Raw genomic sequence first — 27418 nt, 5'->3', positions numbered from 1 at the left:
CGTCTGAACGAAAAAGACAGAAATTGCTGGAAGGAATGTTACCGAAGCGTTTCCCCTCGCCCACCGAAACTTTCCATTCTAAAACGCCAAGCTCAAAAACCTCGCTGGCTTTTACATAAAACAAACGCATGCGCGCTTCACGTCGTGCCAGCCCCGGGGAAGACGATTGAAGCATTCCAAACGCCGGCGCGCGAACAACCTACTTTGTAAACAAAAACAAAGCATGCCGTCGGGCGTGGGTCGCGCTGTTAATAAATTTTCAAATTCTAGCAAAAAAAATAGGTCATTGTACAATCCATTGTTCCCGAGGTTTTCCCAATTCTCTGACATCGAATGGACATGTCGAAAAAAAGTGTCCCAGCAGCGCGAATCGGATGGAACACGTGGCATTCCGAAGCGACCGTACAACATCTGGCTGCAGTATGTTTACTAACAAAAGGGCCGGGTAGTAAAAAAATCGATATCGTACAAGATCATGTTTTTTTTTCTTTCCGGCATTTGGAAATCTATCAGAAGGAGCCGAAGAAGAAGATCAAGGAGCACTGTCTCTTGCCCACCATTGCCACGCGAGCAAGATTATAATTTGCACAATGTGTTTAGTGCATGAAGACGATAATTTCGTGACTGCTTAAAACGAACATCACCGCTATGAGCCCTTCCAACACTACCATGGTAACGGTTCGTTGTTTCATGGGAGTCGGTGACATGCATACAAATTAGTCCATTTGAATATTTGCCTGAGACGTTACGAACAACTTCTCCCGCACTCGAGCATTTTAGCAGAGCACTTTTCGTTCGACGAACCAATAGGGACGGTTTATCGAAAGGGAAGCATACGGGCTCAAAACCGATGTTAACGTTTTTCATGAGATCTGTGACACTTTAGAGTTCGATGCATATTATCTACTGCAAAACGGTTAAACTGAAAACAAAATAGCCAAAAAAACATGGTATGCCCTATTAAATAGATTTATTATCATTTACGAAACGACGACCCTTTACAACTTAATAACTACAAAGTGTCATATATCACTTGAAGCACAACGAATTTTAGGCTTTTGTGCACCGTAAATGTTTTGTGAACATTTTGTTTTTGAATATTCTTGAAAATACAAGCACGTGCATCACGATGTATTATTGATTTTTGTTTATCTATATGTGCGGATGTTACATTATTATGCTTCTGTTTCAATTTTAAAGATCTTTTATGCAAAATTTACCGAAGGCGTACATTCTCACTCTTTCCAATCATGTTCCCCAGTGAGGATTGTTATTTCCACATTTTTCCTGGCATCAACATTTGTTTCATCTATATTTGATTGTTGTTTTTGAATATTTATGTATGAAAACGATTGTGATGTTCTACATTTTAAAAGCGGCCTACATGTTTTGTACCAGCGCGATAGATTGTTGTGTGATTCTTAAGCTCTGCTATGCTATGCTAGGCTGAAAATTTATAAGTATAAGTAAGCTCTGTAGATTCTTTGCTCTTTTTTATCTATAGCTTAATGTAACAATATTTATTTGCCGTAGCCATTTCGTCCGCAATGCTTATTCAATTGATGCTCTTGTGGTGAAAAACATGGGTGCAGCTAAGGTAATAGCAAAAAAAACGAAGAAATCCCTCGTGCATGTGCATGTGGCGTGCTGTACGTTCTCAAGGCAAAGTAGTATGTACACACTGAACACGATTTTCCTTCGCGTTGACGCGTAGGTAAACAAACGGCAGTTCGTAGATTCGTTTTCTTCCAGTTGTAACTGCTCGCTAACGTAAAAACGAACCATTGAGTTCCATCCAGGTGATTAAACACCTTCCCTGAAAGCCCTTCCCTCTGACTACATCATATTTGCAAAGCGCGATCACTAAACGAGCAGCATACAGTGCACGATCGACACTTCACTCCGTGGCGTTCGGCAAACAGCTAACTACATTCTGCTAAGAAACCCTCCGGTCCGCGGCAGAGAAGAGGGAATTCATAATTGACACATTTTGGAGACAACTTTCGTACGGTGCTCGGTACGATCCCCACGAAGCGATGCGCGGAATCGACCAGAATACCGATCAAAGATTTCTTTGTTTGACCTCTTTCCGTACTAGGAAGAATGTTGCATAAAAGAAGCATCGTCTACTTCAAGAGCTACCGATTGGATGATCATCTTCATCCAAGTTTACTAGAGGAAAAAATAGACTGGAATAATTCTACCAACTACGAAGGTAGGTGACACAATAACTCTCCACATGGTTTTGGTTTTTTGAAATGCGTATCATCATTCATCTATCAGCGTATGTACATGTAGACATGTTTGTTATTTGGTAAAACCCCTTTTCAGCTGCTTTATGTTGGATGAATGAGTGTACTGAATTATAGTCATGATTGGTTAAACGTTTAAAGTCTCACGGCACAATTCGGAGACGTTTTATATATATGTATATTATAATAATACACTTCTGTTGTCCTACCATCTGAATGTCACATTATCCTTGAGTGTTTCCTGGAGATAAAAATATGCAATACGTTGTTAACTTTTACGCTTAGCTTTTCTAACATGAACATAAGTTTAGAACATTTACATAACTATAAATTTTAACGAACATAATCAGCTATGTAGCGCAGTGAGCAGCTTTGCCAAATGCTTCACACAATAAACGTTCAAAAATACGCCTTCAACTTAAAATGCTGGTGTTTTCAACACAATTTGTTTGATGCTTTCACTGGACTCTGCGTTCGGCAACAATAAACGACGAAAGCAACACATTCAAACGATTCAAACTGCAGTTCACGGTTGGACTTTGCTTCACAATGGCCGGATTTATTCAAACTTTGACTCCGGCAGCAGATCGTACCACGCTTTGATGCCCTGCCCGCTGGAAATGTCCGGATCGTTGAGCATAAGTTTTTGCTAAAACGAAAAGTAGTGAAATATGAATAGGATCATACACTTCCGCGCCTAATGTTGTGGTATGCTGCCTACCATGCCAATGACTGGGCTGCCGAAGAAACCCTTCTGGGTGCATACGGTCACCTCGAGCTCCGAGTTGACCAGCTCCGCGTTAGAGATGATGTACTCGAACGTCGTATCAAACACTGGATCGCAGTTATCTTTCACCACGGCCGTCTTGCGCTTCGATTCCTTCGACCGACCCGGCAGCAGGTACAGTTTCACGTACGGATCGGGAATGTTGCTCGGGTCCTTCAGCGGAATATTGCTGATCTTGTGTACGATCACCAGCAGACGCTGTCGCTGCACGCTAAATGCAACCGTAAGCTGGATACGTCCGAGTCCAGCCGATCCGGCCGAAGACGTGGTGCTGGGGCTTCGGCGTAGCAGCTCCGTGCCACCCTCGCTGAGATTCGGGCTGCGTGGCGGGGTACCCATCATGGCCGTGTTTAGCGTGGACACTACAAATGGTTCCTCCTGGATTGACATCTGCTCCAGAATGGCCGAATTGGTCGACTTACGCGACTCCTGCTTGCGGACGCTTCCTTGATGGGCCAGCCCAGTGCCCGATTCACCCTGCGTCGGGTGTGCGTCTGCCGAAGGCTGCTGCCCGGCTTGCGACTGTGACAACGAGGTCGACGTGCGGATAGAGCTGGTACGTGATAGGACACTGTCCGCCTCAGAAACCGACGCACGGTCCGGTGATCCCACCGAGACTTCCTGCTCGCGATGGCGCTTCAAAATACGCAGCGATAATGACATGATAAGCTTTGTCTCGGGGCCAGACTTTTGCAGCTGGAACGGCTGCGACATGATCTCGAGATTTTTCTTCTCCATCAGCGCACTAAGGATGTAGGTGAGCGAGCCGATCGTGTTACCCGTCTTCTGATCGATCACCTTCAGCTGCAACGTGTCGTTATCCGGATTGCCAACGAGGAAGGTAAAGCCCTGCTCCCAGACTGGGGCATCAGTGCGCATCTGAACCGAGGTTTGCTCGTTCTTCTTGCCAACGGACAGTACTAGATACGGATCTGGCTGAGACTGCTGGCGAGCTTGCTGTAATTCCGTAGAGTGACACACTAGTTATTCAAGGTACTCTTGACTAGCCGTTTCCTTCATGCTGTCTTACCGGAAGGTTCTTAGCCGAGTCTATAAAGACTGTCAGCAGAGCGGTACTCATGGAGGTCACCCGGAGATGCTGCGTTTCTTCCAGCGCTGCCTTCAGGTCGGACTTTTCGGAGCTCAGCCTAAACCAGGTCATCCGCAGGTGCACCAAACCATGCTTCGCTTGCTCCAGTGTTAGCCACTACAATTTTGCAAACAGTTACAAAATTAAGCAACGTTTTTTCATTTTATTTTCCAGCAAAACTTACCGTATCGATTTCACCATTCTTGGTAACGCTGCTGATTTCCACAGTCGCTCTATTTGGGGTTGGTTTGAAATAATATTTCAAAACAACCATATTGCACGACATCAAAGGGATTGGACGAAAGGAATACGTTAGTATTTACCCATGTTATGTATGAAAATATACCATTACATATGGAGGCGCAAGTTTCATGCAGAGTGTAACATAAATGATTTAGTATACGAGATTGTCTAAGTTACTGTGGGGTAACAAAATGCAAATATAAAGTAGTGTTAACGTAGCAAGCTCTATTGGCCTCAACATCGCAGCCAAAGTACAAGAGAGATTAGAAACATGTAGATAGAAACTACTTCAATAACTTAAGACTGCTTTCTCAATATGAATATTAAGTATATTCTCAAACGAATGTTGAGTTTTTATTTTGAAAAATTAAGATGGACATGAAATTAGGTAAACCAACAGTTAAAACCGAGCATGAAAAACATATCCTCTTACAGAAATGGTAATATGAAATATCGAATAGAACCCCCAATGAAGTGCACAATACTAGTGGAATAAGACAGTTTAAAGTGACAATAGAGGATTTAGTGTATACAATAAATAATAATAACAAAAAATACTAGTATAATTCTTGATGTCAATGTAATAAATCTTCTATGTAATAGATTGCATGCCAATAAAAAGAACATTGTAAAAAGAAGTAACCGAATGAAACGAAAAACAATCATCAAAATATGCAACTTCAATTTGCAAAATAAAACGATGAGAAACAGGTAATAAATAGTGTAAGAAGGAAGTAAATTAAACGATGAAAAGATGCAACACCAAAAACAACGATTCGAAAAACGAACGGACAAACGATAGAGCGCTTAAAGCTCAAGCAGTGAAGCGAAGTAGGAGCAAAAGAAACAGTGACAAAGTTATGTGGACCAGGTTAGTGAGCAAAAGATTCAGTCAGAGAAAGAGGTATTAAGAGATAGAGATAGAGACGGAGCGACAGATTGGCCCATATTGGTGGTGTTAGAGAGTTATATAGGGTTATAAGAAATTATATAAGCTTGCTTGCTTGATTGCTTGCGAACCTTCCTAGTGGGTCGTGGTCACCGGTTCGATCCCAGTCGAATAACTTTATGCCAATCAACGTTTGATGCGTAACGTCAACACAGGCCTGTTAACGGTTTGTTGTTGTTTGCGATGATGATACGAAGATGGTAGAGGTTAGCGTAGGAGTTCGAGAAAGGAGTATAGGAAAGGACGAAAAAATCGGATAAATGGATATACCGGAAATGGAACATCCGGAATGCATAAATAGAACCAACGTTTTGAAACGTCAGTACACACCAGGAGGGTCATGGTAATACCAGGGGGTTATCATGGGGATAGCGTGTGGATAAAATGAACCACAATGTGAAATTGGGACGTATGAAAGTCACGCACAGTTTACGCAACGTAGCACAACAAACGCACGAGAAGCAGAGGAAAAACAGACAGAGAAGGACGAGAAGAGAAAGAAGAATATTATTATTATTAGTTTTGTTAGTAGGAAAGAAAATGGCGTCTATCACTAGCCCCGCTCATTGTTATCACAGGCAATATGCAATAACACGCGGGTCTGTCAAGCTACTGCTTTGCAGCGGTATAGGCCAATAGTGCAGGTTTCTGTACAGAGATTTTTGCGTGTTCCACCCAAGATGAGTTAAAAAAATTATGTTCACAGTTTTGCACACTTCGTTCACAAGAACTGTGTGTCAGTGTACGAAACATAAATACCAAAGTATATACTGTGCTTCATTTGTCTGAGGTGCGCCTTCCAAAATGTTTGAAGCAAGCTTTCCGAGGAGTGCCGAACCATTTCTGGTTGTGCAATTATTTACATGGGTTTCAAAGTGTACAGTTGAAAGAAATAAAAAAAAACAGTGAAAAGACAGGAAACGATCCCGCTGGTGTTGGTATAAGCTGGTTGCTAACATTGTCTATGCTTTTGAGCAATGGATTGTACAGAGGAGGCGTTGAAGTTTGATTTTAAAATTAACGTCCACACTTTCCCAACCGTTAGGTTTGCTGCAGAATCGGCGCGGGCAGATTTTCAACACAAGCTTTCAACAAACTCTTTACAGAACAGGTTAACAAAACTCGAACCCAGTGCAGCGGATCCGGAAATGTAAAAGTAGAGAGTAAATAGAAGGAAAAATAAATAATAATGATATTTTGAATGACTCAACACACTAATATGAATGGAAACGTAATGAACAAATACTAAAACATTTTCAAACGAAACAAACGGAAACAAACAAACAAATAATGATCAAACAGAAGCAAACTACAGAGAGAAACATCATCACCACCTGCCGAGAAAATCGTCGTTCTGTACCCCGGGGAAGCCCGGGTCCCAATCCCACAGGTTGAGCTCAATCTCTTGCCCGAGTATGGCATTGACTTCGGCCTAGAGAAAATTACACTTCGATTAGTATCAACCATATCCTATGCTGATGCACGCTTCCCTTTAATCCCGCAGACTTTGAGCACACGCAATGGTGCCTTTTAGTGGTGAAACTGCACTTGAATTATAGATACAACTCGTAATCAAGAGAAATTCGATGGAGAGCAACTTTTACCATCCCTATATGCTGCAAGTTCAACCCTACTCAAGATGCCACTGCATTTGATATCCTTCGTCGACGATACAATGATTGCAAAATGCAAAATGTGAAGCAATACAGCAACGGAGAATCAGCAATGCACGAACGACCGGAAATGTATGTATGGAACAAGTGTACGACAGCCAGATACGAACAAAGAACGGTGTACGACAGCCAGAACGCTGCAATGGTACCGAAAAGCATTGAACGAACCAACGAATAACTGAACATTGAACAACACCAGGAACGCGAACAGTAATGAGGCGGGACACTACCGAAAAGCATTCCGCAATAGTAACATGAAAAACTTTGTTTGACAGATTTACGCCTCAAAAATATAGGTGTTACATAAATAAAAATGGCAAAGCAAAAGTTAGCAATTTTCTGAAATGAAACCGAACAAACACAAAATGCAACACACAAGAAAGGAATAGAAATTAGTAGAAATAAGCGGGGATTAGAAAGTTGAATAACATAAAGTTAAACACAATTAGCAAACAAACTTATCAAACTCATACAGATCACATCTCAACGTTAGCCAAAATGGTTGAACAATAAAGATTGAACTAACGATAATTAATAATGTACGGTTAGTGGGATATTGGAAAACAATAAATAATACACGAAAAACCCAGCAAAGGTAGTTACCGAATGGTCCATTAAAAACAAAACAAAAAAAAGATTCTAGGAGTCTAACTAAGTTCAAAGTTAACCAAAACCACCGGATTTCAAAGGGGAAGAAAACGGAACACAAATAACGAATTAGCTCACCTTCCCAACAGTTCGTCCTCGCCGGCGTCCTCATCGTTGATTACGGCCTGAAGTGCTTGGCCACTTTCCGCGTGGATAAGAGCCTGCAGGTAGTAGGGGGAGGGGGAAGGTGTTGGTCGTGGTTGGGTATTTCGCTTTTTGTTGGCACCAGTTGGGCGTGGATTTTTGTCCACAGTGAAAACGAGTAATTGATTCGAAGTTTGCGGTCGCGGTCAGAATTATTCGATTTGCCCTTTGGAAAATTTCTACGCGAACGGGGTATGCAAATCTCCCTACTACTAGCCGTATAGACAGCCAATTCCGAAAATTTGAAATAAAAACTACCTCAGATAGTGGCAAAACAATTCATTTTCGAAGCCAATTCATTTCGTATTCGAAAATATGACAATAAAAAAGCAGGATACATTCTAAATAGTTAAATAAACTATATCAACAAAAAGGTTTTAAATAAAATACAAGGAAAGAAGTATTGGCCAAAGTTGTAAATATTACAACTGAACCAAACCGTTATGAAACTCCTTAAAATAACGCGATAAGTTTTATGGCCTCGTCCGCACTATGGGTGGGACCCGAGCACAGCAAATCAGTAATGAATTTTAATAAACACATAAAAAACTGACCATTAAAATGCTCGCTCCCACAAAGTTCAACCAGATACACCTACTCCTAAGCAAACACCTGCCTGAGGACTAGAGAGAACAATGATTCGGGCCGAGCCAACCTAACGATGCTCCAGGGATCGCAGAATCTCCTCGTTGGGATCCACCATACCGTGGTTTGAATATTTTAGCACGACCAAATAGTTTTTTCACCTTTGCTCTTTTTGCAACGAACGAAACAAACGCGAACTTGTCAAACAAATAGCAAAAAAAAACAAAACACCTGTCCTGTCGGTATGTTGAGCAGTTGCGGTCCATGCGATAAGCTTTTGCTTGACGTGCCACTTGGCGCAATGGGCAACCGATGCCAAGCATGAAAAATGGAGGCAAAAGCACAAACATCTCTGTTGAATCTCCGAAATCTGCAGTGACAAAGAAGGTTCAAACAAATTCGTTTGCTTAATGATGGCCACGGCCGGTACTATATTATGCAGGTGAAAAAATGCAAAGCTCAAATGGAAGCCATTCCATTCTCCATTTGGCCACATCCTGTAGCTGCAGTTAGTTTATTATACACTGTATTGACAGCGTGCGCCTCGGAGCGGTTGGTGAAATGAAGTGAGGAAAATTTACAACTTGCGAATGATTTGTTTATCATTATCTTATTGCTTTCAACGCCTACCTAGCAAGTTTACTTCTATCTACTGGTGCTTGTATTGCATAGAAAAGGATGCACTCTGTGCAATTCAGTGTATTGTTGTATGTTTGTTATATGTTGATCGTTAAAGTATCGAGAACCCTTGAACAGGAACAGAGAAACTTAAACATTTTTATAGGTTCCTGTAAAATAAAGGCTGATATGTGTGTTTTTATGTAGTTCATTTAATTGTTCCTCTGCCTGATTACAGTAAGTGTATTCCATGACACCACAATAACAAGAAAAGACAAAGGAACACGCGGATCATCATGCACACATCAAACACACTTACGCCAGAGAAAATTGACACCTATGATCCCTCTAGTGTACACAAGTAGTAGACAGTTTGGCCATAGAAACAACTATTCCATCAACGTCAGAATGTGGACGAACATAGAAATTCACAAAACACATGCACTGTACACCTGGGTAAACATTATTCTCGTTGTCGGAGGTTAGTTAAGGACGTGGCACAGAGGCTGTTGTCCTCAGAAGTCCTTTGTTGCTTTAATCCAACAGCCGTAATCGTATTAAAATCGAACCTACCATAATACCCGTATAGAAGAAGTATACCAGAACCAAACTAATGGAATCATTTGGTTACGTCAAGCATCTATCAGTCTTCAATAAAACTAAATTTTCCAAGCACGGTCCCAAAAAAAATAACGCCCACCTACGTTGTCTCTACTACGCCATTTTGATGACCGTGAAAATCCACCGAGCTCTAACGAGCCGAATCCAGGCTTTTCGCCCACGTTTCATCGTAAACGTTTCATCTTAAAAACATGAACAAGCGTTCGGGCTATGAACGAAATTCCCGACAGACTTGCATGGATTTGCCTGCTCAACGCCGGGTTGTGTACCATCAATCAGGGGGCGCTTAATGGGCTCTTACCTCGCACCAGTAGTCCCACTTCGGGTTGACCGTGTTGTCGATGGTTTGCGTGCGGAACTGCTGTGCGCCGACGGAAATGATGGCGTACGGGTCGGACTTGCCCTTGCCGAGCACGCTGATGTCCTTCTTCATGAGGTCCTTAGCCTCGACCACGTGAATACGGAGTACGCCCTGTGGAAGCCAAATGGCAATTCGGTTAGCCTTTACGAAATCATAAATTCAATTTACCTCTTGATTACTTTGAGAGAATGATAAACTTGAGTGAAACACAAATTTACTAGAATGAATGTGTAAAGTTGTCCATTTTAAATTTTCATCACTTTTGCACTTACCTCTGGTTCTGGCATTTTCAGGGAAAGTGCCGGCACTCCATCGCTCAGCACGATGGGCAACTTGTTCGGTAGTACCATAATGGCCGCAACCTGCTCGACGATAATCTTGCGCAGGATATCACTCAGACCGGGCATATCGAGAAGATCGACGACGCCGACCAGATTGAAGTCGATGTTTGGATTGTTGAGGAAGAAAATTTGCAGTCCACCGATCAGCGGCATCTGCGAAATCAGTGGCTTCATAATCACGCGAACCGTGCCATGAATCTGAAAATCTTTGATACCACCCCGAAGGCCGCTGAGTGCGAAGCTGATATCGCAATCACCGGCGTAGAAAAGGTCCAAATCCATAATGATTTCGTTGCGGGACACATTTTTATCATACACCTTGACACCACCGATGCGGGGAGGCTATCCAAGAAAATTGTAAATATAACATAATTTAGTATCAAAGGCTGTTTGAATGTAGAATTTTGTTTAAAACTACGATAAATTTATTATTGCCGGATAATTTAGAATAAACGGCCCGAATCCCCAACGCTCTATCAATAGGACTTATGACTGCGAAACAGATATTGAAAAATCCAAACCAATAATTATTGATAGAACATTTGATTAAAAATATATTTATTAACTACAATAAATAAAAATGTAACGATAAATTTAATTTACTGTCAACTAACTGCATCGAAGGGTTAATGTTATGAACCCATGCAACGATTTTGTCGGATCGGATCAGATTCGTGACTCCCAATCCAAGTGCACCACACTACTCACAAAACCCCGGCTGTCATCAGAGTCAAAGCAGCAGTTCCCAAGTAAGGACGTTATTTCGATTGCGCTCGGAAAAACTCGCGAATTGTTTTGTATTCATCAAATCGTTTACCTCAAATCATACAATCAATATTCCACCGTAACTAGAAACTGTTAAATAGTTGCTTCGGTGTCGTAACCTGAAGGGTAAGTGGTTCTTGAGTTTGAACGCACAAGTGTGGTTATGTTTACGCTTCCATTTTCGAGAATCTTCCGGCCTTTTCAGAAAAGATGCTACGGACAGTCAAATATTATCATTTTTGGCTGTTAAACTCAGTGTAGTCTGCTGTCAACATACACTTCGTGGTGTTGGGGATAAAACTACTCCTTATAATACCATTTTATAACGATTTGGTCAGGCAGAAATGGTGTTGGCTTCGGTTGTGTTTGTTGTTATTTACTGCAGTTCCAAAATTGCTCATTGCTCTTATTTTCCATTGCAAACAACACAGGCAGGAATTTGATATTAAAATGTCCCACACAATACTGCTGGTGCAGCCGGGAGAACATCCGGAAACTCGAACCTACAGTGACTACGAAAGTGTGAACGAGTGTATGGAAGGAGTATGTAAAATCTACGAGGAGCAACTGAAGCGACGTAATCCGAATACACCGACGATAACCTACGACATCAGCCAGCTTTTTGACTTTGTGGATCAGGTATGAATTTACTAATTATTCGCATTCCTTCGAAGACTGTTCCTTGACTTTATTTTTACACAAACAAATTCTCTTTCAGCTGATCGACCTCAGTTGCCTCGTATATCAAAAGTCGACGAATACATACGCACCGTACAATAAGGAATGGATTAAGGAAAAAATCTACGTATTGCTTCGGCAGGCGGCCGGATCTACAGTACAATAGAGATCTCGTGTTCATCTCGAGATCGTTCTAGGTTACACCGTGCATTTTATTATTCTCTCATATTTTATCACCAATCGAAAATGGATTTCTGTACAAAATGAACTTATAAACCCATGTCCTCGTGACCTGCAGAACACGTTGCTTTTTCACGGAGACAGGGAAAACCGAATGAAGTAAAATGTAAGATTTATGTAATCAACTATTCAGATTAACATCATCCCGTAATAAATGCGATGTAAGAAGGTTCAATAAACTTTTTTACTGGATACGGCGATTTCATTGCATTTATTTTAATGATAAGTGATTAATACTTCCCAACCCGGTAGGTTAGTAGTAAAGATTAGGTAAAAAATGAAGATACTTACGATCGTTCCGAGGATCATTCGATCGAATTTGAACCCATTCAGCTTGTAGCCGGCCATTGCCTGCTGGATGTTCGGTTCGATCGATTCTTTGATGAGATTCTTCGCGTAAAAATTGGCATTTGGCCAAACTTGCTTCAGGATCTGGTGTGCAATTTCGGGTTGAAAAATTGATTGGAAACGAAAGTGAATTACGTTAGTGTCTGGATATTTTTCCCTCACTCTGTAGGCAAAACAAGCTCGTTTAGAAATGAGACGAGCGTTACTAAATAGACGGAAATAGATCGTTTTTTGCTTACTCTGTTCAGCCATTCGCAACGCTCGACATCTGGGAAGAAGACCTGTAATGAAAGTAGCATACAATTTAAATCAATTTCAATTTCAATTAACTTGAATATAAACGAAATAAGTGCCTACAAAATTTTAAGTTAAGTGTACATGTAGTTGCACATTTTATAACGATGAATTTAATGATTACATCTAAAATTTAAAAAATTTTCTTCCATTCGCCACATGTAGTAATGGTTAACTTTGTCCTATTGCTTCCTGGTGCAAAAAAGTACAATATCTTTGCGAAAGAAAATCCTTTGCATAACCTGGCGGCCTCAATTAGACCACGGCTCAAGTAACACATCCTTTGAACCACCCTGAAGTGCCGCATGCTACACGCTAGCCTTTTTTGCGGTCACACGTACTCTAGGGGTTCACTATTTATCCAAAACCATCCGAAGCTTCGTGTTACAGTAGAGAAGAGCATTTCCTCGACCTCGGCGCCAGATATGAAAAATACAGCGCGAACGATAAACGACGGTGATCAGATCTAGAGTACAGTTTGTATATGAAAAAAAATGGAACAACGAACACGCGGTGCCTGGCGACGACCTGCACAAAGGCAGGATAACACCACTTACCGGCGCCAGTGAAGTGAAAAACGATTACTGGCTACCTTACTTTACATGCTTTTCCCGCGTTTTGCCGTCGTTCAACGCGGGGTTCTTTCTTCGTTTTTTTAAGTACGTACGAAAAACTGGGCTCCTTGTAGAGAATTGTACTGCAGCTTTTAACTGCCCCACCGTCCACCATCTGCCCGAGGCATGGCGATAAACTGGTACCTGCCAACCCGCAAAGTACTCCGTCGGTCGGTTTTCCCTTTCCGAAAGACTGGGCGGTGAATCGTTTACATTTGCAAGTAGAAATCATTTTACACATTTTCCATTTCGTATCGTTCACTGATCGATCCACCGCATAGGTATCCGCCTATAGGTTCGAGGAAAACCTTTAGCTCATGTTCTTCGTATGCTGTTGGGGATCCTAATTTGAAGGCGTTACCTTGGGTGACACCCTCTGGAAGCGTTTTCCGCAAAACACTAAAACCTCACCTCGAGAAACGCTTAAGGTTAACAAGCGTAATTTGGTTCACGAAATTATGATACAAAAAAAATGGAACTCGTAACTGGTGGAAGCCATTTTACATTTAACGAGCTAAGGGAAATAGAATTACTCAAAAGGACGGCCAACAATAAATGTTTTCGTCTATTTGGAAAGTGAAAGAAACTTCTGAACCAGGTATTCAACATTTTACGCTACAACGATCTCCAACCAACGAGAGCTTTGTAGTTCAAATCTAAATTTTTGTCTCGTAAACTTGCTTAATTATGAAATGAATCATAAGCCAACAACAGAATAACGTGTCTCCGGTTGAACAACGAGACCCCTTTTCCTACGCAAAGTCCTTCCAAAAACGGGCCAAAGGGAAACCCCATACAGCGGCACGTATTTGCATACGGGAACAGCAAAAGCGGACCAGTCGAGGAGGTAAAATTTGTTTACATATTTTAGGTTGCGATAATTAAGACACCTCCCAAACAGGCAGGTACAGACGACCCTCGCAGTATCCCACCGCCCCATGCAGCATCTTGCGACGCAAATGAAGGTGGTTTACGAGCATTAAAAATGTAAAGATGTGCCTGCACCCGGTGAACGCCTTCGCATTTCGGTTTTGCTAGTTTCGTTATCTGCTTCGAGTCCCGGTCGGGTCGTACACCGGCATGGTCGTTACACGCCGGGGTTCAAGTGCGCGAGCGACATTTCACCAAGACAGTATTATCAAACCGAAAGACCTAATTGTCTTGTTAAAAATAAACCCTGCATTACCGAGGACAATCCCGAGCGCACCAGCGTCGATATATATATTAATCATACGTGTTTCCTATTAAAATGCTTTACTCATTTATGGTTTTGAAAATAAATGCCGACAATCTTTTTCTTTCTGTCGTTCACACTGTTTAAAGAGTAAAAAAATACCACGAAATAATAGTTTTTCACGATTTTCCCTCCCTCCGACCTGTTCATGAATGTTTGATGTCCTGCCGGCACACGGGATACAACCACCGAAAGGGCTGGGAAAACCTGTGGCAATTTTCCACTCGCAAACTGCACCTTTGGAATTGTGCACAGCTCAGACATCAATAATGCAAACCGCTTTCCACCAGTCCAGAAGAGTGCCATTAATGGAAACCCGTTTTCTGATTCCCACAATAACGCAAACCGTTTACATTGAGGTTTAGCTTTTAAAAGTAAATACACACGTCAAGGGGGTGGTAAAACAATTGTGAAAGAATAAAGCAATCGCTAGGTAACCGGAGAGCCAACTTGATTCACGAATGAAATGGCAAGATGTACATTTGTTTTGCTCACATAAAACCGACAATTTACTGTACAGAGTTAATCAGAGATTAAAATTTAATGACCGACCTAACATCTCTAACGTTGGCAGGAAATGTGATTCATCTCGATTATTTCTGTGGTACTAGAACATACTCATATGTCATGTTTACAGGAGGAATATTTTTTCAATTAGAGCTGAACATGACTTGAATTCTATGAGAAATTTCTGTGATCAAATAGGTATCTTATTTCTGCTGTAAAATATGTGTAACATTACAAATCACTTCTCAAAGTTTTGATAACTCAGTATATTGTCTACCTGTCATTTCCCCATAAACTTTTAAAGCTGTTTTCCTGATATTTCCTGGTAGTTGTTTCTAGCAAGGTGAAAACAAACTATACAAAATTTAAATTATCACTGAAACCATTTCGTTGCTAAAATGGAAGTACGTAAAAAGCATAGAAATACCACAACGAGGAGAAAAGAGTTCCACCTGGTTTGGAAGCAGCGTTGCGTGAAGCTCGCATTACGCAAGCGACCGATTTTCGACCGGTGTATCCACTTACCCAGGCTGGCAAATCGTGCAGTCGTGCCAGGATGACGTCCTTGTCGTTCGCCACGGCCGACGCCTTCGCCACGCTGCGCCGCGTGTCGTTCGTCTTGCGCCAGGACTCGCGCGCCACCGACAGGATCACGGGCGTGATGAGCCACGCCACCGACCAGCCCATGTAGCCGACGAAGTAGATGATGCCGACGGTGACCACCTTCTTGGCAAACGAGTACAGCAGCGACATCACGCTGTCGTCCTTCGTCCGTGCCACCTCCGACGCCTCCGGGGGCGACTGCTCGGGGCTCAGCTCCTTGCTGGCACCGGCCATCGTTTCGGGACTGCCGGCTTCCGGGCCCCGGTTACCGTCTGCCGATTCTGCCGACAGCAGACTGTCGACCTCGGAGGCTGAGTCGACGGGTGGTGCCTGTCCGGCCGTTGAGTCACTGCTCGGGAATTAGGGGAAGAGAACGAACGAAAGAAACCGATATTAGCCGATGGTGCTGGATGCTGGAGAACTGGCTGCACGCTGATCTCATCGCACTGCTGTCATCACCTGAAGGTAGCGATAATTGAATCACTTCACAACCGGCAACCAAACCGAGTGATACTACGTGGACTACGAAAACCAAAATCCTGCACCATACTGAGTCACTTCTGAATGATAGATTGGGCAATGACAAATTTACACATGTAAAATGAGATGAAAATAGGATGCCCATGATAACCCTTCTATGCACAAAGTACATAGGAAAATTTACATCTGTTGAAATCTTTTTATGCACTTCTTATCAAAATTACACTTCTACTACACTAATTTACAAAGGCAGGAAGCAGGTAATTTATTATTTTTTCTTAAAACAAAGAGCCTTATATGTGAAATCAATTATATTATTTCAAAATATCTTGAAATTTCGTTGCATCTTTGAGAAACTTCTAAAAATCTGCAGAAAGATTCTGTAATTCAAAGTATTTCTACAAAAATGCCACAATTATCATTGTTTATTAAAAAATTAAACATAGGTGCACTCTGAATAAATTTTCGCTTAAGTATTCGTATTTTGAATGATTTCTTGAAAAAAGGATTTCACTAAAAACTAAACAATATGTTAGCAATAAAGTTTCGAAAGTACTGATACTTTTGGGAATTTTTAAGGAATCCTTGCATACGAAGCAAGGATTTACCACGGATTGAACTATCAAGGGTTGATATACGTTGGAAATTCAACATCTTGCTAAGACGACGGCGCAGGCTCACAGAACGGTAACCTATTTTTCCCAAATTGACACTTATTTTCTTGGCATCTTACTACTCGCTTTCCATCACACAAACCTCATGTTGGAACTGCAGCTCGGAAAGCACTATCTACGAACGTCTGGTCAGCTCTTCTTTTTCCCAGTCGATGGTTTTTACACACGATTCGTTTATTTATTTAACTTTTTATCAGCGTTCGCGATGGGGTAAAATTTGTTTCCAATTCTTAAACTTGCTAAAACCGGAATCGGGGCAAAAATTAGCTTCACACGCACACAGCCAAATCGAGAGTTAAATCGTTAGGTCGAATGTTTATCGTTCCAAAATTGTTCATGCTGTGCTGAATTTCGGAGGGCGATCTGTTTTGCCACCACCAACCAAGCGCTGATCGTGTTCCGAAATTAAATTCCACCCTGCGAGATGCGTCGTTCCGTCGATAACCTTTCGCGAGACCTACAAAACGCTCCGTCGAGCAGAGGAGCGTTCTTCACCGTTGACACGCGGTCACGAAACTGTTCGGCCTGCCACGGAGTGGCACCATAATATTGGCCCCCAGTCCTCATGTGGGGGTTTCTGGCGGGGCCACTGGGGATGAAGCACCGCCAATGGATGCGCGGATCTGACGCACACCTGCACACAATGTCTCTCGCGAAGATGATGATCGCGTTTCGGTCTCGCGTTCGCGATCCGCGCGTTCTTAGTCGTTGGTTCATAAATGAAAACAAACACACGATCGTGTGTGCAGCAAACCATGAAACCGTCACACAAACACACCAAGAGGAGATGGAGGCCCGAACACCACCCCACGACACGGTTGACCGAGCGGTTCCCATCCGGGACAGATAAATTGATACCCAAAGTTTGAAAACAACAGAATAACACTATCACATCTGGTTACGCCGAAACTATCTTAACCCTTCGTGGAAACGGTGTTGTTAATTTGAGAAGTAGGGAAGAACCATTCAAGGTTAACCCGTCTATAACCTGTCTTTTAATAGTGTTAAATAATTTAAAATCTAAATACATTGCTTGGAAAATGTAGTTTTATTTAATCATAAAATTGTAAAAAGTAAAATAAATTGTTCAAAAATAAACAGTCTAGTTGTTTTGAAAAAGCCAATGTTGCAAACATGAAAACTTGAGCTTAGACTCATAGAATTAGCTCCAGCATTGCATTCGTCCTAATCAAATGTGTATGTTCAATATCTGGCTTCGTCATTGGCTACGTCAAAGAAATTTGATGCTAACATGGATTAAAGTCTATTATTGCAACTTGTAGAAAACTTGTAAACGTTAACATTATTTCATCAAAAACTAGTTCTTCTTTACGTTCTAGGTTATGTTCCATCCATATGTCTCTCAGAGCAACTTGGTTTCCTCACAAATAAATACAAATACCTTGAAAATGGTATTTGGTCAGCAGGTTCTAAATGGACATAACGGAAATTTATTTTACGAAAAAATGTTTCATTACTGCTTCGGAATATTTTGAATACGTAACCTGTGCAAAATAATTTAAAATTTTACCTAAAGCCCTTCAAGGGTTTAGAGAGGGTAATGCAATGTCGAACTATTACCGGCGTATGTTTGTTTCCATCGGAAATGTTTAACTAATTTTGTTCTTATCACTCCTGTTTACATTACAGCCTATACTCATTGCACTATCGTTAGTAAGAGTGAATAGATCACGTTCTATTGCAATCTATAGTTCGGGCGAAGGAAACCAACGGCAGAACGATGGTGCACAATTTTCGCGATCCACAACCACGTTGCGATTGGCGTTCGCATTGAGTGCGTTCGCTAAAAATAAATGATGACACAAGAACGTTTACTACCCACTCTACATCCCTCTGCTTCCTGTGTGTTTTACATTGCTTGCCGTTTTAACCCATAACTTCGGAGCGATAGGCGTGTTAGGCTTCGTGCAAGTCGAAACATCTTCATCGCATTGTCGGCACTGCTCCACCGGTGTGTCATTTTTCTCCCGTTATTGTCGGCCTCTGGCGCTGTACAGTCAGCGCTGAGTATGTGTTCCAATCTGCTCGAGATGTTGAGGAAGGCATAAAGTACCGAGAATTTGGCAACCGCAAGAAGCAAAGGAAAATTGAAGGAAAATACGTTCGTTCTCTCGAGGATAACGTACGTGTCGAAAAGGATGTAGGAAGACTTTGGCTGTGCGTGGGCGAAATCACTTGTTTACTTACTTAATCTTGGCTTCAAGATCTGCTCGTACGAAATATTTCCGTTGATGTCAATATTGTTCCTTCAATATAGTCTTATGCTTAACATGCAACAATAAAATTAGAAAAAGTGCCAAGTGGTTGTAACCTGTCGAGGTTGAACAAACATTTATGATTTTTCTACTTCAGATAACAAACAACTAAAAACAACTTCGAGAAAACTAGTATCTCATGAACTAGCACGAACACCAATAACCAATCCAGTTAGTATAATTTGTGATGCTTAACGTCGTCCCGTACAAGCAAAGAAGAAACACTAAATGATTCGGGTTAGTAAATTAATCCTGTTATGGCAAGTAGTAAAGTGTACTTCTGTCTGTCCTGATAATATTTAACCAGCCTTCTTTACACCCAACGCCGCGCATCATCACGAGGACACTTAGACTTTCGTGGGGAGGCAAAAGGATTTTCTCGGGCTGAAAGTTCCACCGGCTCATTCCTTTTATTGCTTCCGGATTGATCTGTTGTTTTGCCGTCTTTTTTTGCCTCTGTCTGGCACGTTGGCGCCGTCCGTCTAGCCGAGGACTGGTTTGGAATCGATTTTCCACGGCCGGGAGGAAAACCGATGTTTTCGTACGTGGAGCGTGGAGCTCGTTCCATACCAGCATGATGGAGACATTTACTATTGATCGATTGTTGTTGGCAAACGCAGTGTAGTGGCCACTTTTACATAAATCTCTGGGTTTCTACACAAAAAGAGGCTAACTTGACTCTTACTTTGAAAGACATTTTAAAGACAACAGGTATAAACAATTGCACTTTTCGCTTGTCCTTCAAAGGAAAGCTAGCGATAAAAAGTGCAATATAAAATGCTCGATCATTTTTAATTGGTGCCAGATTTGATTTTATTACATCATAAAATGGCAACGATAACTTTGCCTCTGGGGGAACATTACCAATTTATCACAATTGACGCATTTTTCAAACAAAAATTGATCGCTTAGTCACACCAACGGAGGGCGGGCGCGAACATCAATTACACTTCTCTTTGGAAGAAGATCAAAAGTTCATTACCGACAAGGAGGCCACTGGCAAAATCCACCCCCGCTGGTCGTAAACATTGATAAATGGTGCCGCTTATCCACTGGGACAAAAAAAAATCAATCAGTTACTGGTGTCTTATACAAGTTATTGTTGTTCTCCCCTTCGTCTCACTGAAGCACGAAGGCATTCTCCGAATTTCATTAACTGACATTGGAATTGTCTTGTCGAAACGTCGATATTAATGCTGGTGGGCCTTCGATCTTTGATCCCTCACCACACCCCATCACATCCAAATTTAACGAGCTCCCCATTCTGTAGAACGATCGTTTCGGTCGACCATCTCGTTTTTTCGAACAACGTGCAACAACGGCCATAAATGGCATACATTAGTGGCCCCAAAATTTACTCATCTCGGGCGCATCCTTGTGGTGTCTCTTACTGCTGTTATTCTTGATCTGACTCTGGCGTGGAATATTATTACACAACGCTGTTCTTCGGCGAGATGCTAATTCATACAACCCAACGAAAGGCGTATGATGTCCGGGTAAAATTTTTGGGGAGGAACTTTATGAGTAGCGGTTTCTCGGTGTGAAGATACATATCAGCTGCTACGGAACCCAGATGTGGCAGAAACTGCGACAATCTCCACAAAACTTTGCGAACATGACAAATTCCGACGAATTGTTTCGCGGCCTCTTTCGCAGCTGTTCGAACACGTATTTTAACGCTACCACTGGACACTTTTCCACCAGTCAACCACTTCCTTGGAACTTGCTTGCTAACTTGAACTCCGACGGAAGACCCACGACGGTGTACACCTTTACCCAACTGGAGCGGTGAACGTTAACTGTGGGACGCGAAAAAATCGCACCCAAATGTTGTCAGCACGTTTTATGTTGGTCGCGGTTCCAAATAGACTGGGTCGTAAAAACACGCACGCAAAAACAGTCAACGTTCACACACAAACACACACCCTGGGTTCTGATTTTGTACGGCCTCTCCATGAAGCTCCAAGGACTTGGAAGTTGGTTTCCGCGATTGGGAATCGATTGGACCAACTTTGTCTATGCCGGTTCCCTATCTGGCCCGGGTTTGGCAGCAGACCTTCTTTCAGCCCGGCCAAGTATTGGTAAACGACGGGGGGTAAAATGCGTCGCATCAACAAGCAACCCCACCGAACAAGGGTGGGAGAAGAATGTTGTAATGTGCATCCTCCCTTTACCCGCATCGGTGTGTTTGTGTACGATCATCAATGGCGCTTATTTCCACCGGCCGATACCATGGATGGAAGGGAAAAATGCATCAAACAAACACACGTCGCCGATGAGGTCAGACACTGGTCTTTTCTGCTCTTTTTTATGACCACCGGCGAGCGGATGATGTCATCGTCGTGACCGTGGCTGCACCTGTGTCGTTGTGCGGGACGGAATCCACAGCGTCCAGAACGCATAAAACACGATCCAATCAACCTTTCGATGATCATGACGATTGCCGGTGTGGCCTGCACTAACGAAAAAATGTAATTCCTCCTTGGAATTCGGCCCGAAGCGCGGAGAATAAATAAATGAATAAATAAACGGTCTAAATCCTGAAGAAAAAAGGAAAACATCTTGATTGCGGTAGCCGCGCTTTTCTACAGCAGCTTCGTTCGGAAGGTCGATTTGAAGAAGGTATAAGAAATTTTTCATCATCTCTCTTCGTTCACTTTCGATTTTCACTGGCACTTTACTCGCCAATGATTCCGCTCGTTCCGGTCGGGCAGGCCGTCAGGATTTTCCTTCCATCAGGACAAAATGAGAAAGACATTTCCACCGGAAAATAAAACACACCACGTTAAGCTGCCGTTGGAAAAATTGTTCTTCCCAAAGCCCAAGGACATCTAATATTGTAACGTTTCCTTTATGTTTTAATTAAAGCATCTAACCGTGGTGAAGCGAACGGAAAAGAAATGACGGTAAAGCGAGGAAAATAAATGGCCATTATCAAAACCAGTCTTGGCCGGATGATGGAATTGGAGTCGGTTGTTCTTTTTTGGGGGTTGAATTTCAAACGATGGAACGATGGAATTGTCTCCCTCACTGCTCGTCCTCGGATTGCTCACGTTATGCCACACTCGTACGAGAATTCACGACTGGTGGTTGAAATGTAGGATTAAGAATTTCGGCCGGGTGGGTAAGACAATGCAATTTCCGGATTTAAATTTCACCGTGCTATGAATTCGCGATGATCTGTCGTCGCAAGGGAAGCGAATCAATGTCAACATCGTCATCATGTCTGCCTTGCGCGAAATGCGTTAAGGAAAAACCACGTCCCCGAAGACATGTGTTCCGGCGATTGGATAACATCGTCTCGAGAAAAGTCTCGCGTCTCTGCAGCACTAGCTTTTATCAAAATGTTCCATTCAGGCAATTTATGCGTGTTGACTAAAGTCCTCTAAAATCTTTGAAATACTGATAATATTTTATGTTTGACCAGGTGTTAAAATGATATATCGTCATCGAGCACACCTGCAAATACGTCATTTAGAAGAATGAAAAGAATTGGATTCATATTTTTTGCACTCCCGTTGTGGTGATAAAAACTCAGGGTTTGCAAACTAAACACTCAAGGTTTGCAAATTTATCCAATATGGCACTTTCCTAAATCCTTTAATTTAAGGTGGGGGGACCCGCATCGGGGTACTAATGCGTATCCGTAACTCAAAAATGATTAATTTCAAATATTTCATAATGAAACAGAAGTGCATTTGGAGTTGGCGGTAAATTTAATTAAATATGTTTAGAGTGTCAATTTTAGATACATACTTGAAAAATATCAAAGCTCTATCACAAGCGATAGTTCATTAATTGCCTCCGTTGCAAGTTCACAAACCGTTGTAAGCGCAAACCAAGTGCGTTGGGGTATATATTTCTCGAATTGACCACTGTTTATACAATGTTTTTGCTTAGGAGGAGCATATTGCTTCATCTCACCAACAATGGAAAATTCCATTGGTTCGGGGAAAAATAAAAATGGCTTTTGAAAAAAAAGATGCTGCGAACAAAAACCAGGGATTACGAACACGAAACATGGCATGAGTTGACTGTCAAAATGTGTGCAAAATTATTCCGCGAACTGTCTCGATCCGGTGGGAAAGACTAATTGGCCCCCAAAGGGGGTAGTTGCTTAGGGAAACATATCATTGTATTGAAGGATAAAGAATGAATAACATGACCATACTTTGCCCGCAAGAGATTTCTATTTGCAATTGACTGAGTGATGATTTAAATCACACTTGAAACGGTAAGCGATATGGCACGCAAAGTAGAACATGATATAACATATTTTTCTCGATTCGAAAAAACTTTTCAACAAATTATGCTACCCATGTTTTTGTTTATTTTTGTTTCGCTTTGAAAACATAGCATGGTGCTTTTGGCCACGGTGACGTTGGTGTTCCGTTGCGTGAAGTACTACACGATGATGGGCAACTTTCATCACCGTAAAACCAGGCAGGTGAAAAATGGGCGGCCAGTTATCCCTCCGCATCATGGTATATTAGTCCTTCGGGACAAGGCCGAGCCACGGAAGCTCAGGTGAAAGGGATGCTGATGGGACAACCCAAAATACCATGATGGATCGTGCAGCAGGTTGAGCCTATACCGTGCGTGTGGAGAAGCACAAGCATTCGCGTAACAAAACGCCATCGGCTTCGGTTGGTTATTTGTCAAATGTTACTCCACCTACGCAGCGCAAGCAGATTCGCACAGTGACATCGACATCCCCAGAGCTAACAAAGGTCAAGGATGTTAGCTACATCCTTGTAGCCGGGTTGTGATAGTAATCTACTTGAATAATCGTTCTGGTAAGCTGTTGATGCCGGGGCGCCAGTATTTCCCGACACATTAACCACAATACTTACGGCGGCAAAGGCTCGTCCTTCTTTCGGCCCCACGCCTAAAAACCCTTTAATAGTCAGACAGGTGTAGGTTGAGTTGCTTCGGCAAACAAACTGTCCACCAGTGTCGAACAACCTGCTTCCTAAATGCGACATCATTGGCCACCGAGGGGATGGCGTCGATTTTGATGATACCTGCAAGAGCGATGCCGTACATCTGTGACCCATAATATTCACATTGTGCCCCCACGGGGCACGGATGCTATACGAAAGGTCGAAAGCTTGGCGTGGGTTGGCTGCCCCGGTCCCAATTACGAAACTTCTGGTCAGTGCTAATTAATTTGTACCGGACAGATACTATCCGATACCGTGCACGTACGACCAGTTTGGGATTTGGAATTTAAGTGAAAACGTGTTGCCCCAAGAGAAAACCTAGAACATGTTTGATTTTATCGATGATTGAATAGCCCTATGCTCGCCCTGGTTTGGGTTGCAATATTCAATTGCTTCAATTAGTCGCTCACTAGATGAACCACAAATACAGTTACGTCGATAAGTAGATTGAGTATAGATCAAATCAATAAATCGAAAATTATTTAGCAAAATTACACTTCAGGTTCTCTATTCTTCTACCTAAGCCGCCAATTAATTATCTACAACGGAAATATATTGCATGGTGGTCACTTAAAACAAAAATCATTCGGCAGCACCAGCAGAAATTATTCGCCAAATGGTTGGCTGCTATGAAGCGAGGTCACACTCAGGATATATCCTTTGAAGGACGGTAAAGTGAGTGGGATGAAAAACGGCTCTTTGACAACATTTTCGGAGGTTACAGTGACTAACGACCCGGTTGCACGGAAGTACTCAAGACTTTGCCAATGGATTACACAAAAAAGAATGAAAAGTAGGCGAATGCTACCGGTCCTTCCAATTGCAGAGGTCATATGGTGTGTTTGCGAAATTTTTATTTCTCTTTATTGCCTTGAATTCGATTTCTATTTCAGTTCGAAAATCAAACTTTTTTGAGGGAATGCTCCAGTGCTTTCCCGCATGAAGAAAACTTATCTAATCATTCCCGACACTTGAGCTGCCGGGCATATCGAGCAGCGGGAGTTTACTAAAGCCTTTCACCTTTTATCGTACTAAGAAGTTTGATAACTTATCTCCAACCATCCATACGTAAACTACGGTCTATTTTAAAAGCTATACCGTTTAAGTTGCTGATAGTTTAAATAAATATACGGATAGAAGGTTTGTTATTCGTGATAGCATTCCACTTCATAAATATGATCGAACCACTTGAAGGGGCGTGAATTGAATTCGATCGCCATCAATATTCAAACTAATGGTTTTCGGGTTGTGGAATAATTCAACTGCATCATGTGGACGTGTTTAATAGTTTTGGGGGCTCACGTATACGCTTTCTCATTTTTTTTTTGCAGCCGTACCTAAAACCGTGTTAGCGGGAATTCACAAAAAATAAATCATTTAATAAGCGTAAAATGGTTTTCGACCCTTTCTTGATGCGTGAAGATAAAACTTTTCTTTACAAATTCAATCCTTCTAGGGTAAGTGCACCCATAGTGGAGCTAGTACCAATAGTGGTTGTAGTGGAATAAAATCCTAGCTCTACGCCGATATATATACAATGAAGTTATTTGTTCTTCTATGAAATGTTCTTTGATCTTCTGCGGAGTGTTCAAAAGATGAACCATCCCATTCCGTAATACAGAAGCGCCAAAATTCATATTTTTTAAACAGGTTGTCACAACATGCTACATTCCTTAAGAATCTATAACGAATATCATGGTTTTCTTAAGGCTATAAATCACTACAAAATCATTAAAACCATATGATTTCGCTACTTACATACTCCAATATAATTGATTTACATGAACTTAGTGCATTTTAGCATAATTTTATTATATTTTTATAGTTTTCACCATAGAGCCACTATAGGCACAAAAACCAGAGTTGTTCCTATAGTAGCCATAGATTTTTTCACAAGTAACACACAAAAGAAAGGAACGAGTATATTTTAGTTTTATTCCGTTTTTGGTCAATATAATCAGGTAAATGTAGTGATTTTATTCCGTTTCTACAAAATAAACAAAGCGGAACTGGAGGGAATCGAAAAAGCAAGACTTAGACGGCGAAAACAGGCTCAGCAGAAAGAGCAGAGGAAAGAAAAGACAAAGCAGGCGAAGGATACACTATAAAGCATATACTGTGGTATTAGCTGTAATATTCAAAGCATTTTTTATGAATTAAAATTGGACATATTTCGGTAAAACAATACAGTCTTTTCAATGACAATGCATTGGTCAAGGAGTATTGTACCGTTCTGTTTGAAATATGCTTCAAAAATAAGTTATAGGCAAAATATATTCAAGTTTTTCGTACTACCACCACTATAGGAACACGATACCACAACTATAGGAACCATACCACCATAATAGGAGCAACCGACTAGGAAGAAAAATACGCTTTTTTTCGTGTATTTTGTATAGTTTACGGTGAAAATAGATGTTTTTCAGAAGAAAAGTCATGTTTCGATCATAATTGATTCAAATATGTAGAATATTGTGTTCTTAACACTCATAAATTACACCTAATTGGTATTTACAGTACTAAGTGCACCACTATTGGTACAGTTACCCTAAAAGGTAATGGAGAATCCAACTATGCAAATTGATTATTCCGCCTCCGGAGTCTCTTGAAACCGTTTATTTACAGTGAATTTGTTATCACCCATGTGGAAGATGCGAACGCGATAAGCAACCCGTGTGTATGAAGCAATGAAGAATGACCCACCTCAAGCAATAACTGTCACCAGTAGGTGTTGTCGGACTTGGTCCCCTATTCCTTTCCGGTTCCTTTAGCCGCGCCCTTCAAGGACGCCCAATTACGGTCTGTTGTTGCTGGTCAATTAATGGTTCAAGTCTGGTCCAAGGGCGCTCCACCAATGTCGGTCAGGTGTAACAAATGCACTCTCCCTCTTGCCCCCTTACCCACACTTTTTCACACGAAAACACTTGCACAGCTCAAACGATGCAGTTGTGGTGCATTAATAATCAACAGCACTTGTATTCACACTGTGCCAACACCTCCAGTTTGCCACAGAGGTTCTACGCACCAACAACACTCCACGTTCTCACGCACTTCAACGTCACCGCCGAAACGAACTTCGAATCTTCTTTGTGACCTCCAAGGCAGACGTAGGGTTCACGAAAAGAGCACTGGTACGAATGGCGTAATCTTTTACACAACACTGCTCGGCCTAATTTGGGCTTAGATTTACAACCGTTTTGCGGTTCGGTGGCCTAACATTCCGTCACGTTTCTTTGATGTCTGAGTATTTTTTTTTTGTTTTTGCGTGTATCCAAAACAAACCTAAATCCTATGGAAGGACACTTTTGCCCGGGCTCTACTGCGTTCAGGTCGGGTTCTGAGAAACATCTACATCGGTCGATGCTAAACCCTCCAGGGGGGCAGGTGGTGTTGTTTTTCCACACGGAACTGCTACGCGTTTTCCTGCTCTACGCACGTCCTATCGGAAAC

General features: G+C 41.9%; 2 protein-coding genes across 4 annotated transcripts; one reads left to right on the top strand and one right to left on the bottom strand.

The window, feature by feature from the left end:
• Positions 1-960: 960 nt before the first annotated feature.
• On the bottom strand, positions 961-27418 carry LOC131265134 (extended synaptotagmin-2). 2 transcript variants are annotated; one of them, XM_058267505.1, is made up of 11 exons: positions 26672-27418; positions 15518-15944; positions 12583-12624; positions 12287-12427; positions 10244-10654; positions 9912-10082; positions 7721-7803; positions 4314-4362; positions 4070-4246; positions 2974-3996; positions 961-2901 (listed from the first exon to the last, which is right to left on the bottom strand). In XM_058267505.1, exons 2-11 carry the CDS (start codon positions 15827-15829, stop codon positions 2812-2814), a joined length of 2499 nt encoding a protein of 832 aa, XP_058123488.1. In that variant the 5' UTR covers positions 15830-15944; positions 26672-27418; the 3' UTR covers positions 961-2811. The 2 variants fall into 2 exon arrangements, with proteins under 2 accessions (XP_058123488.1, XP_058123415.1); XM_058267432.1 differs by lacking the exon at positions 7721-7803 and adding an exon at positions 5393-5478.
• LOC131265319 (enhancer of rudimentary homolog) lies at positions 11052-12187 on the top strand. Of its 2 annotated transcripts, none has more exons than XM_058267688.1 (3): positions 11052-11203; positions 11509-11716; positions 11796-12187. In XM_058267688.1, exons 2-3 carry the CDS (start codon positions 11528-11530, stop codon positions 11919-11921), a joined length of 315 nt encoding a protein of 104 aa, XP_058123671.1. In that variant the 5' UTR covers positions 11052-11203; positions 11509-11527; the 3' UTR covers positions 11922-12187. The 2 variants fall into 2 exon arrangements, with proteins under 2 accessions (XP_058123671.1, XP_058123597.1); XM_058267614.1 differs by having other exon boundaries at positions 11052-11207; positions 11513-11716.

The sequence above is a fragment of the Anopheles coustani genome, chromosome 3 (genome assembly GCF_943734705.1).
Source record: "Anopheles coustani chromosome 3, idAnoCousDA_361_x.2, whole genome shotgun sequence".
Lineage (NCBI taxonomy): Eukaryota > Metazoa > Arthropoda > Insecta > Diptera > Culicidae > Anopheles > Anopheles coustani.
The sequence above is the reverse complement of the archived record's forward strand: the minus strand, read 5'-3'. Positions and strand labels throughout refer to the sequence as shown.

Bases quoted from the DNA above. Each gene is read 5' to 3' on its own strand.
- LOC131265319 (XM_058267688.1), top strand. From the start codon at position 11,528: ATGTCCCACACAATACTGCTGGTGCAGCCGGGAGAACATCCGGAAACT. The intron at 11,717-11,795 runs GTATGAATTTAC...ATTCTCTTTCAG, and splicing joins TTTTTGACTTTGTGGATCAG to CTGATCGACCTCAGTTGCCT.
- LOC131265134 (XM_058267432.1), bottom strand. From the start codon at position 15,829: ATGGCCGGTGCCAGCAAGGAGCTGAGCCCCGAGCAGTCGCCCCCGGAG. The intron at 12,625-15,517 runs GTAAGTGGATAC...CTTTCATTACAG, and splicing joins TGCACGATTTGCCAGCCTGG to GTCTTCTTCCCAGATGTCGA. The intron at 10,083-10,243 runs GTAAGTGCAAAA...TGGCTTCCACAG, and splicing joins TGAAAATGCCAGAACCAGAG to GGCGTACTCCGTATTCACGT.